At 36.3% G+C, this 15,805-nt stretch overlaps 1 protein-coding gene across 50 annotated transcripts in view; it reads right to left on the bottom strand.

Annotated features, from left to right (window-relative positions):
• Slo (calcium-activated potassium channel slo) overlaps positions 1 to 15,805 on the bottom strand; it is a 149,382-nt gene that overhangs the window by 38,439 nt on the left and 95,138 nt on the right. For 21 of the 50 annotated variants that reach the window (XM_076315902.1, XM_076315901.1, XM_076315916.1 and 18 more), the window contains 2 exons: positions 15,570 to 15,725; positions 14,990 to 15,120 (listed from right to left, as the gene is read on the bottom strand). In XM_076315902.1, coding sequence (XP_076172017.1) covers positions 14,990 to 15,120; positions 15,570 to 15,725 — 287 coding nt within the window. Of the gene's footprint in view, positions 1 to 5,815; positions 5,929 to 14,989; positions 15,121 to 15,569; positions 15,726 to 15,805 lie in introns of all 50 variants that reach the window. The other 29 variants (XM_076315919.1, XM_076315924.1, XM_076315926.1 and 26 more) reach the window with 3 other exon arrangements.

The following is a 15,805-nucleotide window of genomic DNA, read 5'->3' as shown; positions in this document are numbered from 1 at the left end:
GAGGGAACAATTAATTGAAAAAATTCAAAAGTAAAATAGAAGGAAAAAGGTATTAAAAATATTGAAGTAATCGAATGATTCAATTTCGTGTCGATACTATTCAATTGCTTCTTGCAAAGAATTATTAAATGGTAAAATTAAATTATTCGAAAAAATATTGAAGAAAAATATGTGTTAGACGTTATCCAAATGATTTATCTCACTGTTAATATTATGTCCAATGATACTATTTTGACGACTAATTTAGATGATAATATAAGAGATAATAATTAATAAATACAATCTTTACCTCTTGGAAGTCTGACATTCGGGAGACGAGCTCTTCAATTATATAACAAAACTAGTATAAAATTTGGAGGATTCAATTTATAAAATATCAACTATTGCACGAAAGACTATCGTAGATGTTCGTACAATTTTACTCTCATTGCACATAGGAGTCATGGTGGTAGCAATAGGAATCAGAAATAGCCGAGTATACGGTTAACATAGTGTGAATAACCGACTACACGTATAGCATGGCTAACTGATTAAACAAAGTTAACGAGAGATTAAAGCAGATCGCACAGAAAACGGTTCAAGTATTTCCCAGTTACCCTCTACAAAACATTGTTTCTTATTTGAATATTTAGATATCACAGTATCTCTAAATTTTTTCTTCGATATAGCCCGAGTTACTTAATACTGGAAACTGAAATATAATATCTTCATAATTTTGTACGATTGACAATAAGTAAAATAGAAAAATAATAAATAATACGTAAAATTTCACTTTTTCTCGTGGTAATAATTTTCGGGAAATTCTAAACGATTTCCTTTCTCTTCTAACGAAAAATACATTTTCCTCAATTTGAACGAAATGAACGTAACGAGATAACTGAACAAACCACTTTATATCTTATTTTATCATTTCTAATTTCATTGTGAGAGAAATTGTGTTAATCAGTTAATCGCCATTACCAGTTTACCTAATGGTAACGTAATTGTATTCGGTTAACCGTGACCGTGTATTATCGGTACACCCAAATATCAACCGAATAATCGGTTACTGATTGGCTTAATCGGATATTTGAACACCTGATAAAATCGGTAAAATCGAGAATATTGATAGGGACGTTTCGAAAATTGCGAAAACGAATTGCGTATACTAAAGTTTCATATAATTTTCGAATACAGCTTTTAAAACACTTCCGTATCACCATTCGATATCTTTGTTTCTAATCAACCAACCCAATTACGTAGACGTATCGTAATATATGCATACGCGCGCGTGTGTGTACGTGTGAACAACTTTATCGATGAACTGAGGATACAAAGCAACAAATAATGCTTCGTACAAACATAGATGACCATGTGAAAGAATTTTACCACCTTATAGAAACAGAAACTTATCTTCAATCCTGCGTATTCTAACGAACAGAATATCACGGATAATTTTAATGAAATTATTTTTGGTACAATGTAATTGTACGATACACGATACCGTTTGTAATTTTGTACAAATTTAATCAACAGAAAAGCAAATTTTTGCTCAGCGACAAGTATTATGCAACGCGTTTAGTGTTATTCGATCCGTGCAAGAAAAGGAAAGAGAACGAAAAAAAATAAAAGAAGATAGACGTATTTAGTTTCCCAAACAGCATGACAAGAAATTGTATTCAAAAAATTGATGAAAAATCAGTGTATTCAAAAAAATCACATCACTGTCGTTGCATTTGCAGAAAGCGGACACACAAAATATTTGTTCCATTATACGCTTGTTTTAAATAATTCGCTACGCGCACTAACTAAAACAGCGCAAACGCTTGCACCTGAAAATTAATCAAAATGATGAAAACTTAAAGGATAATGAAAAACGAGCGAAACCAATCGTCGATAATTGGTTAAGACTTTTATACAGTGTTGTATATTGTAATTGATCGTGTTTCTAAAATACAGCCATTGTTGTGTTGCAAAAATTGCTTCGACAAACAATTCATGTGCCCCCCTTGGTGATTGTTTTACGAATGCTACGCTATAGTGTAATTCATACCGGATTGCCAATATAGTTCTTGATAAAAAAGCTGAAAAAGACGAACGTTAATTTTGCCTACTCTATAAGTATGTAAAGTATTTTGTCTGCCGACAAAATGTTGCCTCTGCATTACTTGTACAAATAAAATAAAGTAACAAAACTTTGTACAAGTTTAAATATGGTAAATATGTATTTAATGCCTGATCTTCTTGAAGGCAATGTTACTTCACCTTATGAAATGTTTTGTTATTAGTTCAACTTACACACGAAGTGTGTACACGAAATTTACGCGAGTTACATATTTATGTATATGAATGATAACATTGTTCGTTCTTTTTGAAGGCGCTAATTTTTTCTGTAATTTTAAGTACGAACTGTGTCATTAAGTTCTGAACAGTTTATCCAGTTCTGCGTTTGGACCTATTAGTGTCGAACCTATAGGATTTCGATTGTGTCTCTATGTATCTTTATTGTTTACATTCACTTTGTATGTAAATCGAACGAATAATAAAACGAGGCATCTAAAAGCTTAAAACAGAGTGTCTTGAAAAACTTTATCACCTGAAATATTTGCTTTACTTCAGAATTTAAAACTTAATTCTCTCTCACACAGTTTCCAGTTTTCAGAATTTCAATTTTTTAGTCTCACTAACGTTCGAATAATCGATAAGTGTACTAAAATTATTATTAATAAACTCATCTTCTCACTCCTCGCATTCTGTTGATTTCACGCCCCGAATGCTTGAATTCATTGAGCACTTCAACTATTTTCAGCATGACGTTTAAGCCATTTGGTACGGTTATACTTGTACAATAGGCGTGTCTTCTTTTTTGTTGTGCAGAAAGATATTTAGCTTACTTGCTGATTGTTCGATCTTATTGGAATATACCATAGAATGGTGACTATCTTTTCAGATACGTGTTGGTACCTGTCAGTACCCAAGTTTATTGGATACTTGTACTCTTTCAGATGCATGGACATTGTTTAATATATGCTACTTTGTTACTTCTATCGACGTATCTAGAAAGAGGCGTTACACAAGAGTGTTGTACTTGTGATAACATAACTTATACATATACTCTACATTTTACATTTACTACCAACTGACTGGTTCAGAATGTTCTTCAAATGGTACTTGATGTTAAGTGTGTTACTGGGTTGCCATTACGAAACTCTCTATTTTTCTATTTAACCTTGAAAGACGATTAACCATTCCACAAACGCTTTTTTATCGATCAAAGGTTTGTTCAGTTCCCAAGAGAATTGTCTTTGCATTGGCTGGTTTCTATATTTTCTTTTCTCAGATCAGCATCAAAGAATTGACTTTTCCTCCTGCTTTAAGTACTTACTTTTCGTTAAGATAACTTCTCTCGCAGAAAAATATTTTATTTTTCTGAACTTTTCGTTGTATCGTGTGCCTTTCGTGTGTAAATTTATCCTTGTATAAGTACATTCTATTATAATTTGGCTAATCCCACTTATCCAACATTTTATTTAGAGTCTCTCAATATCGATTAGTTAGGGCATTACATTTTTTTTTTTCATGGACAACAACTGTCTCGCTTTTAGATCAATCCTTTTTAAGTTTTCCTTTAAACAATCAATTATTACGAAGGTGTAAACCACGACTAGTACATCTTAGTTGAAGGAGTTAATAACTGTAATCTTGTTCCTGAAACTCGACTCTGTCTTCGGTACTTGATGAATTCAGCAATAATGAATATTATCTTCTTTGATAATCTTATTCTTCGCCAGTCTATTGTCAATACCGCCGTCTTATACCGTAAGTAAGTATTTAGAGTACCTTCAAAGGCATCCATTGTTCCATTTTATACTCTTCGTTTTGTGTATTTCTTCATCAACTTCTTCTGTAACTGTGTGACGTTTCTGTGGATTGATTTCGTTAGTTAGGTATTCATATGCATCGGACTGTCGAGGAAAACCGAGGATTTGTTAATTTCGTGAGATATATATATATAATTTGTTCGAAGTCTGTGTTATTCAACATTTTAATTTTGTCTAAGTATGCTTAGACGTAGATTTGAATTTTGTGAGGAGTGTCACATCGATAAGTTGGTTTCTTTTGAACAATTATTTGATGTCGTTACTCGCAAAAATATCATTACTTTTAAACAATACATTTAAATAGTAATATTTTCCTTATTATTATTAATAGTATTATTGTTACAACGTGTTATCATTCTTTCAAAAATTTAGTTTTTAGTTACTTTAGTCTGTTCTCTTAGAAGTATCCGGACAATACTATATATTTTATTAGTGTAACTTATTTTTATATCTCGATGTAATAAGTTGAAGTCGTCTAAGATGTGTGTAACACAATACCTGTAATTGATGCATATTATGAAATGTATTCTATGGATACTTTTTTGTATTCACATTCTTCGAACGAATGTCTGAAGTATTTGTGCTGTAAGTTTTTTTTTTAATTTTATCTTAAACTGTAAAAATAGACCTCTCAAACTTAGTTGTCTTATCCGAGTATATACTGTCGGATAGTAGATAGGTAGATATTTATAACGAGACTCATTGACTGCAGTGAGATGCAGTCATGCATTACTATGCAATGTATTATCTTCATTATTGATAATAATCAATAATGAAGATTGATTATTATCTATTATCAGTGTTGACCGTGATATATTATTTTCGTAGTTATCTTCGTACTATTAGTATTTTTATTACTAAATATTAGAATTTTCATAAACACACAAGTAGTTCCATTTAAAAACAGAGATAACCGATGTACACTTAACGTCTTTAATTGAAATAAAAATCATCGTAGGGTGTCTTGTATACAATTACGTAACTTTCGTGAGATACGTTGTTTGAAATTCTAAAAGTATGGAAAACATTTCAGATAATAAAGATAAATGACTCGATCTATCGTACGTGAAGGTTTAACGCGACGATAGTTTCAGGAAATGTCTCACTTTTCGGAAAAGCAGAAGAATACTTCTTGCAACGGAATTTTGATCGAATTTGTTTCCTTTTTTTTCTAAATTTTCGTGACCTCCATCCACTTCTAGATTAGTGCTTAACAAATTGAACACGCTGGTGCTTACGACGGCACGCTCAAGTCGCTGTGAAATCTGCATTCGTCCCAACTATAACTACTTCTATGTAGCGTAAAAATATTGGTACAAAAGTCGTATAAAAAAAGCAAAGTATTCGTTAAAAATACAATAGTTGTTACTGGTAAAATGTACGGTCGAATGCGTATAAAATTTCAAAATACATTCAGAATACCAAAGTACCAAACCAGAAGAAGAGAAAAAAGAAAAAAAGAGTAAAGAAGAAGAAAAAAGAGAAAAGAAAAAGAGAAAAACAAACTACGCTGTAATCTAACAATATTCTGGTAGAAGAAAGGAACGTTCAAGGAGCAAAAAACCGAGGTGACATTCGTATCCACGTACGAGTGTATGTACATGTCTCGCAACGATGTCAGAAATACACAAAAAAGTGTGCGAGATCCAGGATTCAGACAGACAGAGAAAGAAAATCTCGCACTCCGAGTGTCCCTCAAGTGTTCTCGTGTAACGTGTCCTGTTCAGACCTGCGATGTATCGTTACTCGATGCTACGTGTACGTAATGTGTATACGTATGTATATCTATGTATGCATGTGCGTGTTCTGCGCGCGGCTGTGTCTCTGTGTATGTTTGCGTGTACGTGTCCGTGTATGTATGCGAGTGTACGGTGTAACTGTGTACTGTACGCATGGTATTATCCTTGGTACTCAAAAGTTTGCGTGTGTGGCAGCCAATGGCAGCGAGGACTTACTCGCTGGCTTGGGGAAATGTCATCCCGGTAAAGGACGGGGAGAGTGTTTCCGTGTACATCTCGCAGCCCGTGCCCTGCAGGTAATCATTCTGCCACGCCTGAGTATCCGGCGACTGAAACACCAACCAATCAGGCCCCACGTCAGCAAACCTTTCAAGATCCACGACGTATTGGATGAACTTAGCACGAGGAGGGATGCCGACTCCCGGTATGCTTCTCCTCGTGCAGGCAAACAAGGCAGAATACGCTGTTCCGCAGGACCACACTGAGATAAAGGGAAACATTTCTCGAGTCGAAACGTTTATCGAAAACAAAGCCGACGTATATCAATAAAGATACGTCTTAAAAAACAGTTTCTGTAAAAAAGGCGTGTTAAAGTTTCTAAAGGGAGCACTTCTTTCCGCAAAATTCGCCATTTATTTTATAGATTTGTTCCCACGGGCCACACGGGGAGGGGGGACACGAAGCAACCTGTACGAGTAACTTCTTTACGTTTCAATGGAATCGAAAATGTTTCGGACAGTGATTGGTCGATTTCGTGGGGGATATCGCGCGATACTCTTTTCTTTGCTTCTAACGAGATGATCGTACGAAGTTTTCCGTAGCGATTTTAACGATACATCGTAAATAAATCAGGAAACTAAATAATTGGACCGATAACTGACCGTTTGCTTCGATGGTCAATTTTCTGTGAGATGATTATGAACAGAAATGATAAATTTCCCTCGTCAGGGACGTTAAGTAACTTTATTTATTTCACTCGCTTTTCAAACTTCGAGCTTCATTGTTCGGTAATATTCTTTCATTTCATCTCGCTTGAATTTATGGAGAATAATATTTCGTATTTGAATTGTTTTCTTATTGTTTGGGAAAAAAGTAAACGTAAGAGTATTTATAAACTTCGTTCCATAATATTTCGGTGAGAAAAGAATCGTAATATATGTTGCACCATGAAAATTTGAATAATTGCGAAAGAAGCTTGTATTTAATGTCACTGAGCTACTTGTAAACAGTAATTTTTATTCGTTTAAATTTGCTCGATCATGCGGAATTTGTTAACGATTACGCGCCAACGTGTGTGAATTTATTACACTAAAATGGTTATCTTTGCGTTTGACGTATATTTGTGTATATAGGTTAAAAACTGTGACGTAAAAATACTAAATGTTAATTTCCTGGTAAGGAGAAAGAGTTACAACTCAAAAGAAACATAAGTTGTAGAAGGAGCTGTCTCGTTTAAAAAATGAGTGAGAACAAAAGTATATTTAATGCTCTACGAGGGAAAATACATTTCTTGTTAATTATCTTGGAAAAATTGATCGTCGATGCAAACGTGGATTACACATTTTTCGTTTTTCTATCTACGAAGCTTCGTTAACATGGGTGTATAATATTACATTCGATCTGTTTGCAACGGAATATTTTACAAAAATATTTTATTTAGAAATGTAACCTCATTTAGTGTCATTAAATTTTCGAAATATCTAAATATTAGTAGTCGGTAGAAAATTCACGGTGGCTGAGATAAATAGATAAGGTTCGAATTCAATTTTTGTAAATTTTGCCTATTTTATCAAGGAAGTATCGAATAGTCACCAGTGTGCACTATTTAACAGAAATTTGATCACGATTATTAAAAAATATTCGACGTTGAACTTCTCGGTCGGGAAGCCAAAAATGCTGCTCACGTTCGCTAAATTTTCATTTTTTGAAAAAACTACAACAACGCGTGTAAAGCAACACATGGAATGCACAAGAACAGACACGAAAAAACTGCTACCCTATATCCAGATAAAATCTGAAATGCAATATTTTCGAAACTGTATTAGGACGTGTGTACCAAAAATAACCATTTCAAATATATATATTGAAACAAGTACACTACTGCACGAAAATATTTGCTCTTTTCTCCGATGCAACAAAACTATATTCTTATCGATTAAAAGAATGCAGTCTCGTCCTAAAACCGACATACACTTTTGTCACAAAACAGTATTCGCTCTCGAGAAAATAATAAAATGATACATTTATTAACTGTTTAAAAATGATAATCAAACCTTTGCTCGTTTATCAAACGTCAATGTAACACTCAACAAACGATCGAGTACCTTCAACTGGTATTCCACTCTAGAAAAATTACATTCTTTCATAATCGACTTCGAACGACTTTGAGTGTCGCTATACATTAGGTTGTTCGAAAAGTCATGTCGTTTCTTTTGGTGAAAATGAAACACGATTTTTTAAGAGTGTATAAACATTACATTAAATTACATATTCTCCATTTTGGAAAACGAAATGGCTCTACGAACGACCCAATACAATCCCCGTAGAAATCTCTACTAGCAGCGAATGAAAAATAAATATCGTTCTACTCGAGAAACGATCGGTGAGCTGAAAAAGTCCCGGATGCCTCCACTTCGAATCGAAGAAACGGCACCCCGCGATGTTACCCTTGAAACCGTACGACCAACGTCAAAAATATTTTCTTTCGCCCCCCGAAGAAGAAGAAAAAAAAAGAAAGAAAAGAAAGTCGGTTACTCGAGCGGTTCGTTTCGTGTATCCTCGACCGTGGACACAAATTCGTTCGAATGCAACGTCCCTCTCCCGTTTCTTTGAGAATCGAAAAAAAGGAAAAAAAAAAGGAAGGAAACAAAGGTGCTCCTTCGTACACAAGAGAATAACACACGCCACGTCGCTTGGCAGTTGGCGGGATAAGGATCGCGTGGCTCAGAATCAAATTGACTTTGATCGGAAACCGCACACCGGGTAACCCTTTGCTATCCTCTATACAAACAGCTTCTGACGAAAATAGAATGCCAGCATTGAACACTTCGGTCGTATACACGATCTTCGACGAACTGCTTTCGGCCAGGTTCTCGTCGACGCCGCCGAACTACGATTGTTAATCGAACGAAAGATCTCTTCGTTGTTCGTCGATCGTTGTCGCGATCGGCAAATTATTCGCGCTGGTGTTCTTTATAGATACGCGCGAGCATGATCGTTCCGTTTTATCTTCGGATGGATCGTCAGAGTTTCGAAACCCCGTAGACCAAGATCACGTAGAGGGCGAACTCGATACACACCTTTCATCTACATGGTCGGAATTACCTTTCGTGGCGAAACGAGCTGTTAACGAGATCGAGATGAAAACCTACTGTACACGGTCCCTAATGCTTACTTATTCTCCATTTCTTGTTAATGCATGTTATCGTGATTTCTCGTTATATACGAACAACAGTCGAGTCAATCAATACCGCGGAGTGTCGGATCGATGGATACGAACAATCTATGCAATCTAACGAAACGCTTGAAGGTCGTGATCGTACAATCGGGGATATGCAGGGTGATCATCCAGGGTGATACATCCTGGACACGTCCTCGTACTCGTAGAAGAGATGTTTTTATTATTGTAAATAATTTTTCACGGAGCCCGGGGGAAAGATCGATCGAATTATCGGGATTGTTGCTTCTGTGTACAGGGTATCGTTCACGAGATAAGTAAACTATAACATCGGACCAGTGTGCATGCTATTTGGTAACGAAATGTCTCGGTGGTTCTCCCCGCTACTGTGTTTCCATTCGAAGCATCCACACGATATGTGTCTTTATGAAACATTGAACACATTTTCACGTGCTACGAGTTCACTGTTTTCGTTGATAAATTATCGAAAGTGTTCTCCATGCGAGTACACGAAGGTAAATTTGAGAATCGTCTCGAATATTTGTTCAAAATGACGGGCAAACGAATGTTTCGTTTAATCGAATTGTTAAGTATCACAACTGGGGGAACGATGATTTCAGTTACTTTTCGAACGCGTAAGAGTTCCTGTTTAACCGTTAACATCGTGTACAAGAAAATCGGAGATTTTCAAATTCCAACAGCTGTACGAACATTCTAAAAATTCCACTGTGTATGTGCCGTGAGAAGAAATTTTTAACAATTTTTCGATCAATAAAGCGAGGAAATTCTTAGCACACGAGAATATGTTACATTATCTTGTTAAACGTAATATTATGTACATTGTATCGTAATTGCATGTACGAAGGGTGGATAGTTTAAATTGGGAATACCTAAATGGTTCTATGTTGCTCGTGGATGTACGAGTAAACTGTTAAAGACAACGTTAAACCCTTAGAAGGAGCAAACCTAACGATAGGAACAAATTTATTGGTAAAGATTTCTTTTTCGAGATTTTAACGTCACCGAGCTTTGAATTCATTCAACGGTGTGCAATGGTATACCATTCTGACCGTTTAATCTCAAAATATTTATATTTCATTGACGTGTCTTTCGACGGAAGCTTAAAATTTATATTTTATTAACGTGTCTCGAAACTACGACAAATGTTCGAAACGGTGATCACTGACCTCAATGGAAACGTGAAACTTCCTATTCGAAGACATGTGTGTGTTGTAGTTGTAGGCTTTTTTTTTTTTATTGTAAATATTTTTCAGTTCACCCCATGCAAAATTTAACAAAGTGAGACCAAGCCAACTGTCGTATATCTGTCGTTCGATTCAACGTTAGGTGAAATAGATATCCAATACTGCTCTTGCAATTCTAGAGTAATGCGGTGCACACCCGTCACGTTGCAGTCACGTGCACTCTGTAATATTCATTCGAATGCCTCCTAAAAGTTCGGGTAGAATTTGGCAGAGCAACGCGGCATATTTTTATCTCGCTAGTAATATTCCTCGAATAAAATACGGTCGTACGGTCTTTGAAATAATTCCGTGTCCAACGTTCGCAATTTCATGGTTTTTGCTTCTCTCTTAACCGTATTGAATGTCCAATGATAAATAACTTGAATTTAAATCGTTCGAAATACAGTAGATTATTTAAGACACGGAACGAGACGAAATACGTGATATTTCTGTTTCGAGAGTATGGAAAAAAAAAAATAATTCTACTCGAGAAAAACTCGATGACCTTGAAATCTCAAAAAAAAAAAAAAAAAAAAAAAAAAAAAAAGAACAAGATTGTTCTCTTATCGTTACATTTTCTCCTACGATTAATTTCGTCTTGAACAGATCGTATGCTCGTTACGAGCAAAATAGAGATATTCAGACGTCACCGATTAAACGATCCACCCCATGTTGAAAAATATACATGAAAATTCTATTCTACGAATTCGATATTTCGTGTAATGTCTGCGTGCAGTACCATAGATGATGCGATCAATCAAAATTGTTGCAAATCAAATCTCGGTGATTGCGTTCGTAAACGTTTTTCTGAAAGGGGGTAAACCAGCAAGCTTACACGCCATCGATTGTCCTCGACGTGTCTAGGAAATCATTGATTATCCATGTCCGTGCAATCCGCGGTATCCGATCGAGTTTGAACCGTACATGGAAGTTGCGAAAAACGGGTGAAATTACTGTAACGTTACTAAAGCGATGAAGGGGTGGCTTACATCGATTAGGTGTAGAGCACAGATACGGTACTGTATAGTATAGTTGACAGGTTCATATAAATATATGTATATGCAGAGTGAACCGTTTGAATGGAAAATACCCGAGTGGCCCCGTTGCTTGTGAATGTACGTGCAAACTTTTCGTTACAAAGTTGAAACATAGCAAGAGGCAAACATAGCGACGGAAGATATCTTCTAAGAAGATTCTTTTTTTTTTTTTTTTTTTTTTAGAATTCTCAAGGACACGGTTTTGAATGGAACCATTCTTTTGAAAATCATTTTTTGCCCATTTCGAGTGTGAATGTATTATTAAGGATTGCAAACGGGCAACTTGCAATCTTGTTTGAAAAACGAATGTTTCGTTAAATATTTTGAACGAAATAGAGAACGCTTAAAGAAAAGTTTGTTATTTCATTATGTGTAACGATACGTTTGAATACTTTGAATAAAGTATGCGTCTTGTTTGGAAATTTTATACCTATTGTGAAGTATTTGTTAATAAAAGTAACACGTAAAGTACCATTGTGCGCAAAACAACAAGTAGAATGTATTTTTGGAAAAAGTGTGTGCATTTAAGAAAACGTCGATCGCATTGATATTTTTTAAAGAATGATCTTTGGAAAAATAATATTTTCCATCGGTGTATTCGCCACTTCGGACAGTTTAACATTATCCTGGATAGTTCTTTTCATATATTCGTAAGCAACGAAGCTATTTAAGGCCGAGTCGGCCAAAAAATCGATTTGTCTGGTGAGATAAGTTCCAGGAACGAGAGCCTCCATTTTCCACCTGATTTCTACCGTCTTCGTCACTTTTAGCAAACTACTTTAAATATTGCACGATTTTATGATCGTCGTTACTTGTTCACCGTGATTATTTAAAGCAACGAATACCAAGAAAGATAACAAATAATAATCTCGAACGAAGAACATCGAACAATACGAAATATTTTCTATCAGTGATTGCCAAAGATCGATAAGGGTTTTCTAACGAAAATTAATCCAAACGCACAATCTCGTTGCGACATTTTTTAAATTATACGTTACAATAATCATTTTTAAAAATTGTTTAATTAATGTAATCGAAAGTAATCGAAATTAGGTCGTATCTCGACTTATTTTCATTGGAAGAATCTTATCAATTCTCTGTTAATAATGTTCTCACGGAGACTCAATTACGAATATATATATAGATGTTAATTTTCATTATTGAATGAAATTCGATACGGGTGGTTGTAGAGACGATTCTGATACTTTCGTCGAGATAAAGACTCGAACTTTTCTCTAAGAGTTACTGCACTTCTAGTACGAACAAAGATTCATCGCGATCTACTCAAACCCGTCGCTACTTTCTTTGAAAGCTGACGATCTCCGAGCATCCGTGTCATCGACGAAGGTAGTAAGAGGTGGAAGGTTTCCCCACAACAGGGAAAGTGGTAAGAGGTCTTCCAAGTCGATTCTTTGGTTGACTCGACCTTAGGTGTTCCCATTTAAATGGTCTAGCTTGTATATAGAGGGTGTCCCAAAAATTCCTGGGTACTTTGATAAAGTGGAGCGAACTTCGAACAGATTCCTTAACGACACGTTTATACGTACAGTTTTACGCCAAGATACAAGTACTGCGTTCGAAGCTTCGAACTTTGTTGTCACTTTCATTGTACATTTTCTAATTTCGTTAAATTTACCAATTTTCCCTCTGATGTTAATTTTCTATCTCTACAACGGTACGTTCTCGTAAATCGTAAACTTCGAGTCTGAACGAGGACCAATGAGAACGATGAAAATAATTTGAAGATATTGCAAACATTGGATTCCATGTACAAACGTACGTGCAAACGTGTCGTTTTGGAAAACTGTTTAAAGTTCGGCCCGTTTCACCAAAACACGTAGGAACTTTTGGAACACCCTGAAGATATAATCCATATAATGTATATAGCACAGTGGAGCGTAGTGAAAGACATAGGCGAGGCAAAGCTTCATCCTTTTTTTTTTTTTTTTTTTCTTTCTGATTCAAGAGACTACCGACCCTTCTCAAGTGATTCCACCGTCGTTAACGCGGGTATGGAAAGAAATGGTTGACCGAGCCCGTGTATCTCAGACAGGGATTGCCGTGATAAGAATTCTCGAACAAACTGTAGATACGTGCTTTTCTGAAACGGACATTTTCGCCGTGGCACTCGAGATTGTACGATCATTATCGTAGAGTCGTTTCGTGCGAGAGACAAGCAGTCGCCAAACGAAGAAACTTTCACGACGAAACAACCACGTCGATTTCATCGAATACGATCGAACCAGCGGTCGTATTACGGATAAAAGGTTACGCCTCGGAATTCGACGATATCGTAAACTAACGTGGAAACTAGCGAACGATGGAATTGTTACGTAAAATGATTCGAGTTTTATTAATTTGTTAATTATTTTAATCAAACACGAAGAAAACAAAAATTACCCATTCGTGTTAATAAAACGGCCAAGTAAATCATAAAATAACCATTAAGGGACGAAGACTCTCGTGGCTCAAAAATTCGTAAAATTATCAAATTTTTAAGAGTCCAAATACCACCTTTTCCGTTGCTCGAATTCACCGAAGGGAGACAAAGTACACCTTGCGGGAGAAAAAAAAAATCCGAAAATTGTCTCTTCGAACGGAGATTGTGGCGCGAGGGGTCTTAAAAACGAATTTTTTAATTATTTCGTTTCACTGAAAAATTCGGATTTCTATCTGACGCGACCCCGAGCATCGAAGCGACATTGTACAATCAACGGAATCACAATTGTCCGTATACTTTTAGAAATTTATACAACATGTTGAATTCTCGAGTTGAGTGTCTTTCCTTCCTAGTAATCAATTCCTAGAAACAATTTAGTTCGTGTTGGGAAGAATTAATTTGACACGAGCAATTAAAACAAATATTAAATTTCGTTGAGTGTTAAGAATGCATGGACAGATATATGCAATGTGCCCTATTTTAATCCATGAGTGGACAATATCTTGAGAAGTATCGAATCGACAAAATCGAGCATATGGAAACTTGAAAGACGTCGAGGAAGTCGTCAGAATTTCGCAAGAGAACATCTTCAGGTTAGACAGATACGGATCTAGTTCGAGATCACTTGTGTTTTCTTAAATGGAAATTGTACCGCAATAGACACCGTTTGCAGAACAACGAAATCTCCAAAACATTTGTTTTCGTTAATCACCTCGGGTTACGAATTGTTTCGAATAAACAAAAATTCAAATCGATATTGATCCATGACATCCATCAACTTTACGAATATCGAGAATTTTAATTACGAATACTGATTCACAATTTAAACGATAACATCCACGATACGACATTTAAAACGATTTAACAAAATACAAATATATTTATCGCTATTAATTGAAGAAGCTAGATCGTGTTTGAAGAATTATATCGGTTACTGTACCAATAGAATTATACGGTTACTTTACCTCGTAAATTTCTACATTCTTAAATTATACGGATTCCATTCTTAAAAATCAGAAATGACCTCTGAACGTCCGCAACGTTATCACCTAGAGACTTATTTTCGTGAAATTCCGAGCACCGGTATCCTCTTCTATCTCGATACGATCGAGTTGCTCGAGTTGACACGCTTCGTGAGATGTACCCATTTACGGAAAAAAATGTGACACCCTGTACAACGGCACAAAACGGACGCGCAGAACCACAGATCTCGTCTCTTGAATCAGATATGCAGGTATCTGCTGGATGTGGATTGGTCATGAACCGACTTACTCAGTGGCTTTGGCAAAAGGCATTCCAATGAAGGTAGGGCTCAGTGTTTCGGTGTACATCTCCATTCCGGTTCCACGTAGGTAGTCATTCTGCCAAGCCTGCATATCGGGCGACTGGTACCAATCAACCAACTATTTCTAAATCACACACGCTCCTATGCATGTACGGATTTCTCGCGTTTGTCCACAGTGAAACGATCCCGTGTATCGTTCTCGCATGTCGTCTTCTCGTTTACAACGAGACGTTTCACGTCCGTCGAACCCGATCTACCATAACGCGATGAAAAAATCTCGAAGAACGACCGTCTCTCGAGCACCGTGCGCGCCGAATTCGAGAAAAAACTTTCGAGAACGACGGGCCCCGGAACGATGAAAAAAGAAAAAAATGTGAAAAAGAGGAACGTTCGACCTACGTATCGGTTTCATCGTAAAACGTGGCCGACGATGGAAAAAATGTGTTATCGCACGCGATCACTGTGAACAGCTCGACCATGAAAAAACCTAAGGAACATTTTTCACACATGCATAGATAAAAAGAATCGGCAGATCATTCGTCTGCCGGAGAACGACATTCTACTGACCGTCTTGAAAGAACGCATAGCGAAGAGATTGGCCATCATTGTGCTGAAACCCGGGGCCAGACAAGACTGTGCGATGAAACCCAGCTTCAATTCGGCTAGGCAAATTACGTCGTCGCCCTGTTTCCAGTCCCATGATGGAATGTTTAATAAGTAGGCCTGGAACAAATTTCAATCTCCCTGATAAATCCGTGTCTTCGTGTGGATCAATGACTTGTCGAATAATGGCCCGTTCAACG

This window comes from Ptiloglossa arizonensis, chromosome 7, assembly GCF_051014685.1.
Source record: "Ptiloglossa arizonensis isolate GNS036 chromosome 7, iyPtiAriz1_principal, whole genome shotgun sequence".
NCBI classification, from domain to species: Eukaryota; Metazoa; Arthropoda; class Insecta; order Hymenoptera; family Colletidae; genus Ptiloglossa; species Ptiloglossa arizonensis.
The sequence above is the reverse complement of the archived record's forward strand: the minus strand, read 5'-3'. Positions and strand labels throughout refer to the sequence as shown.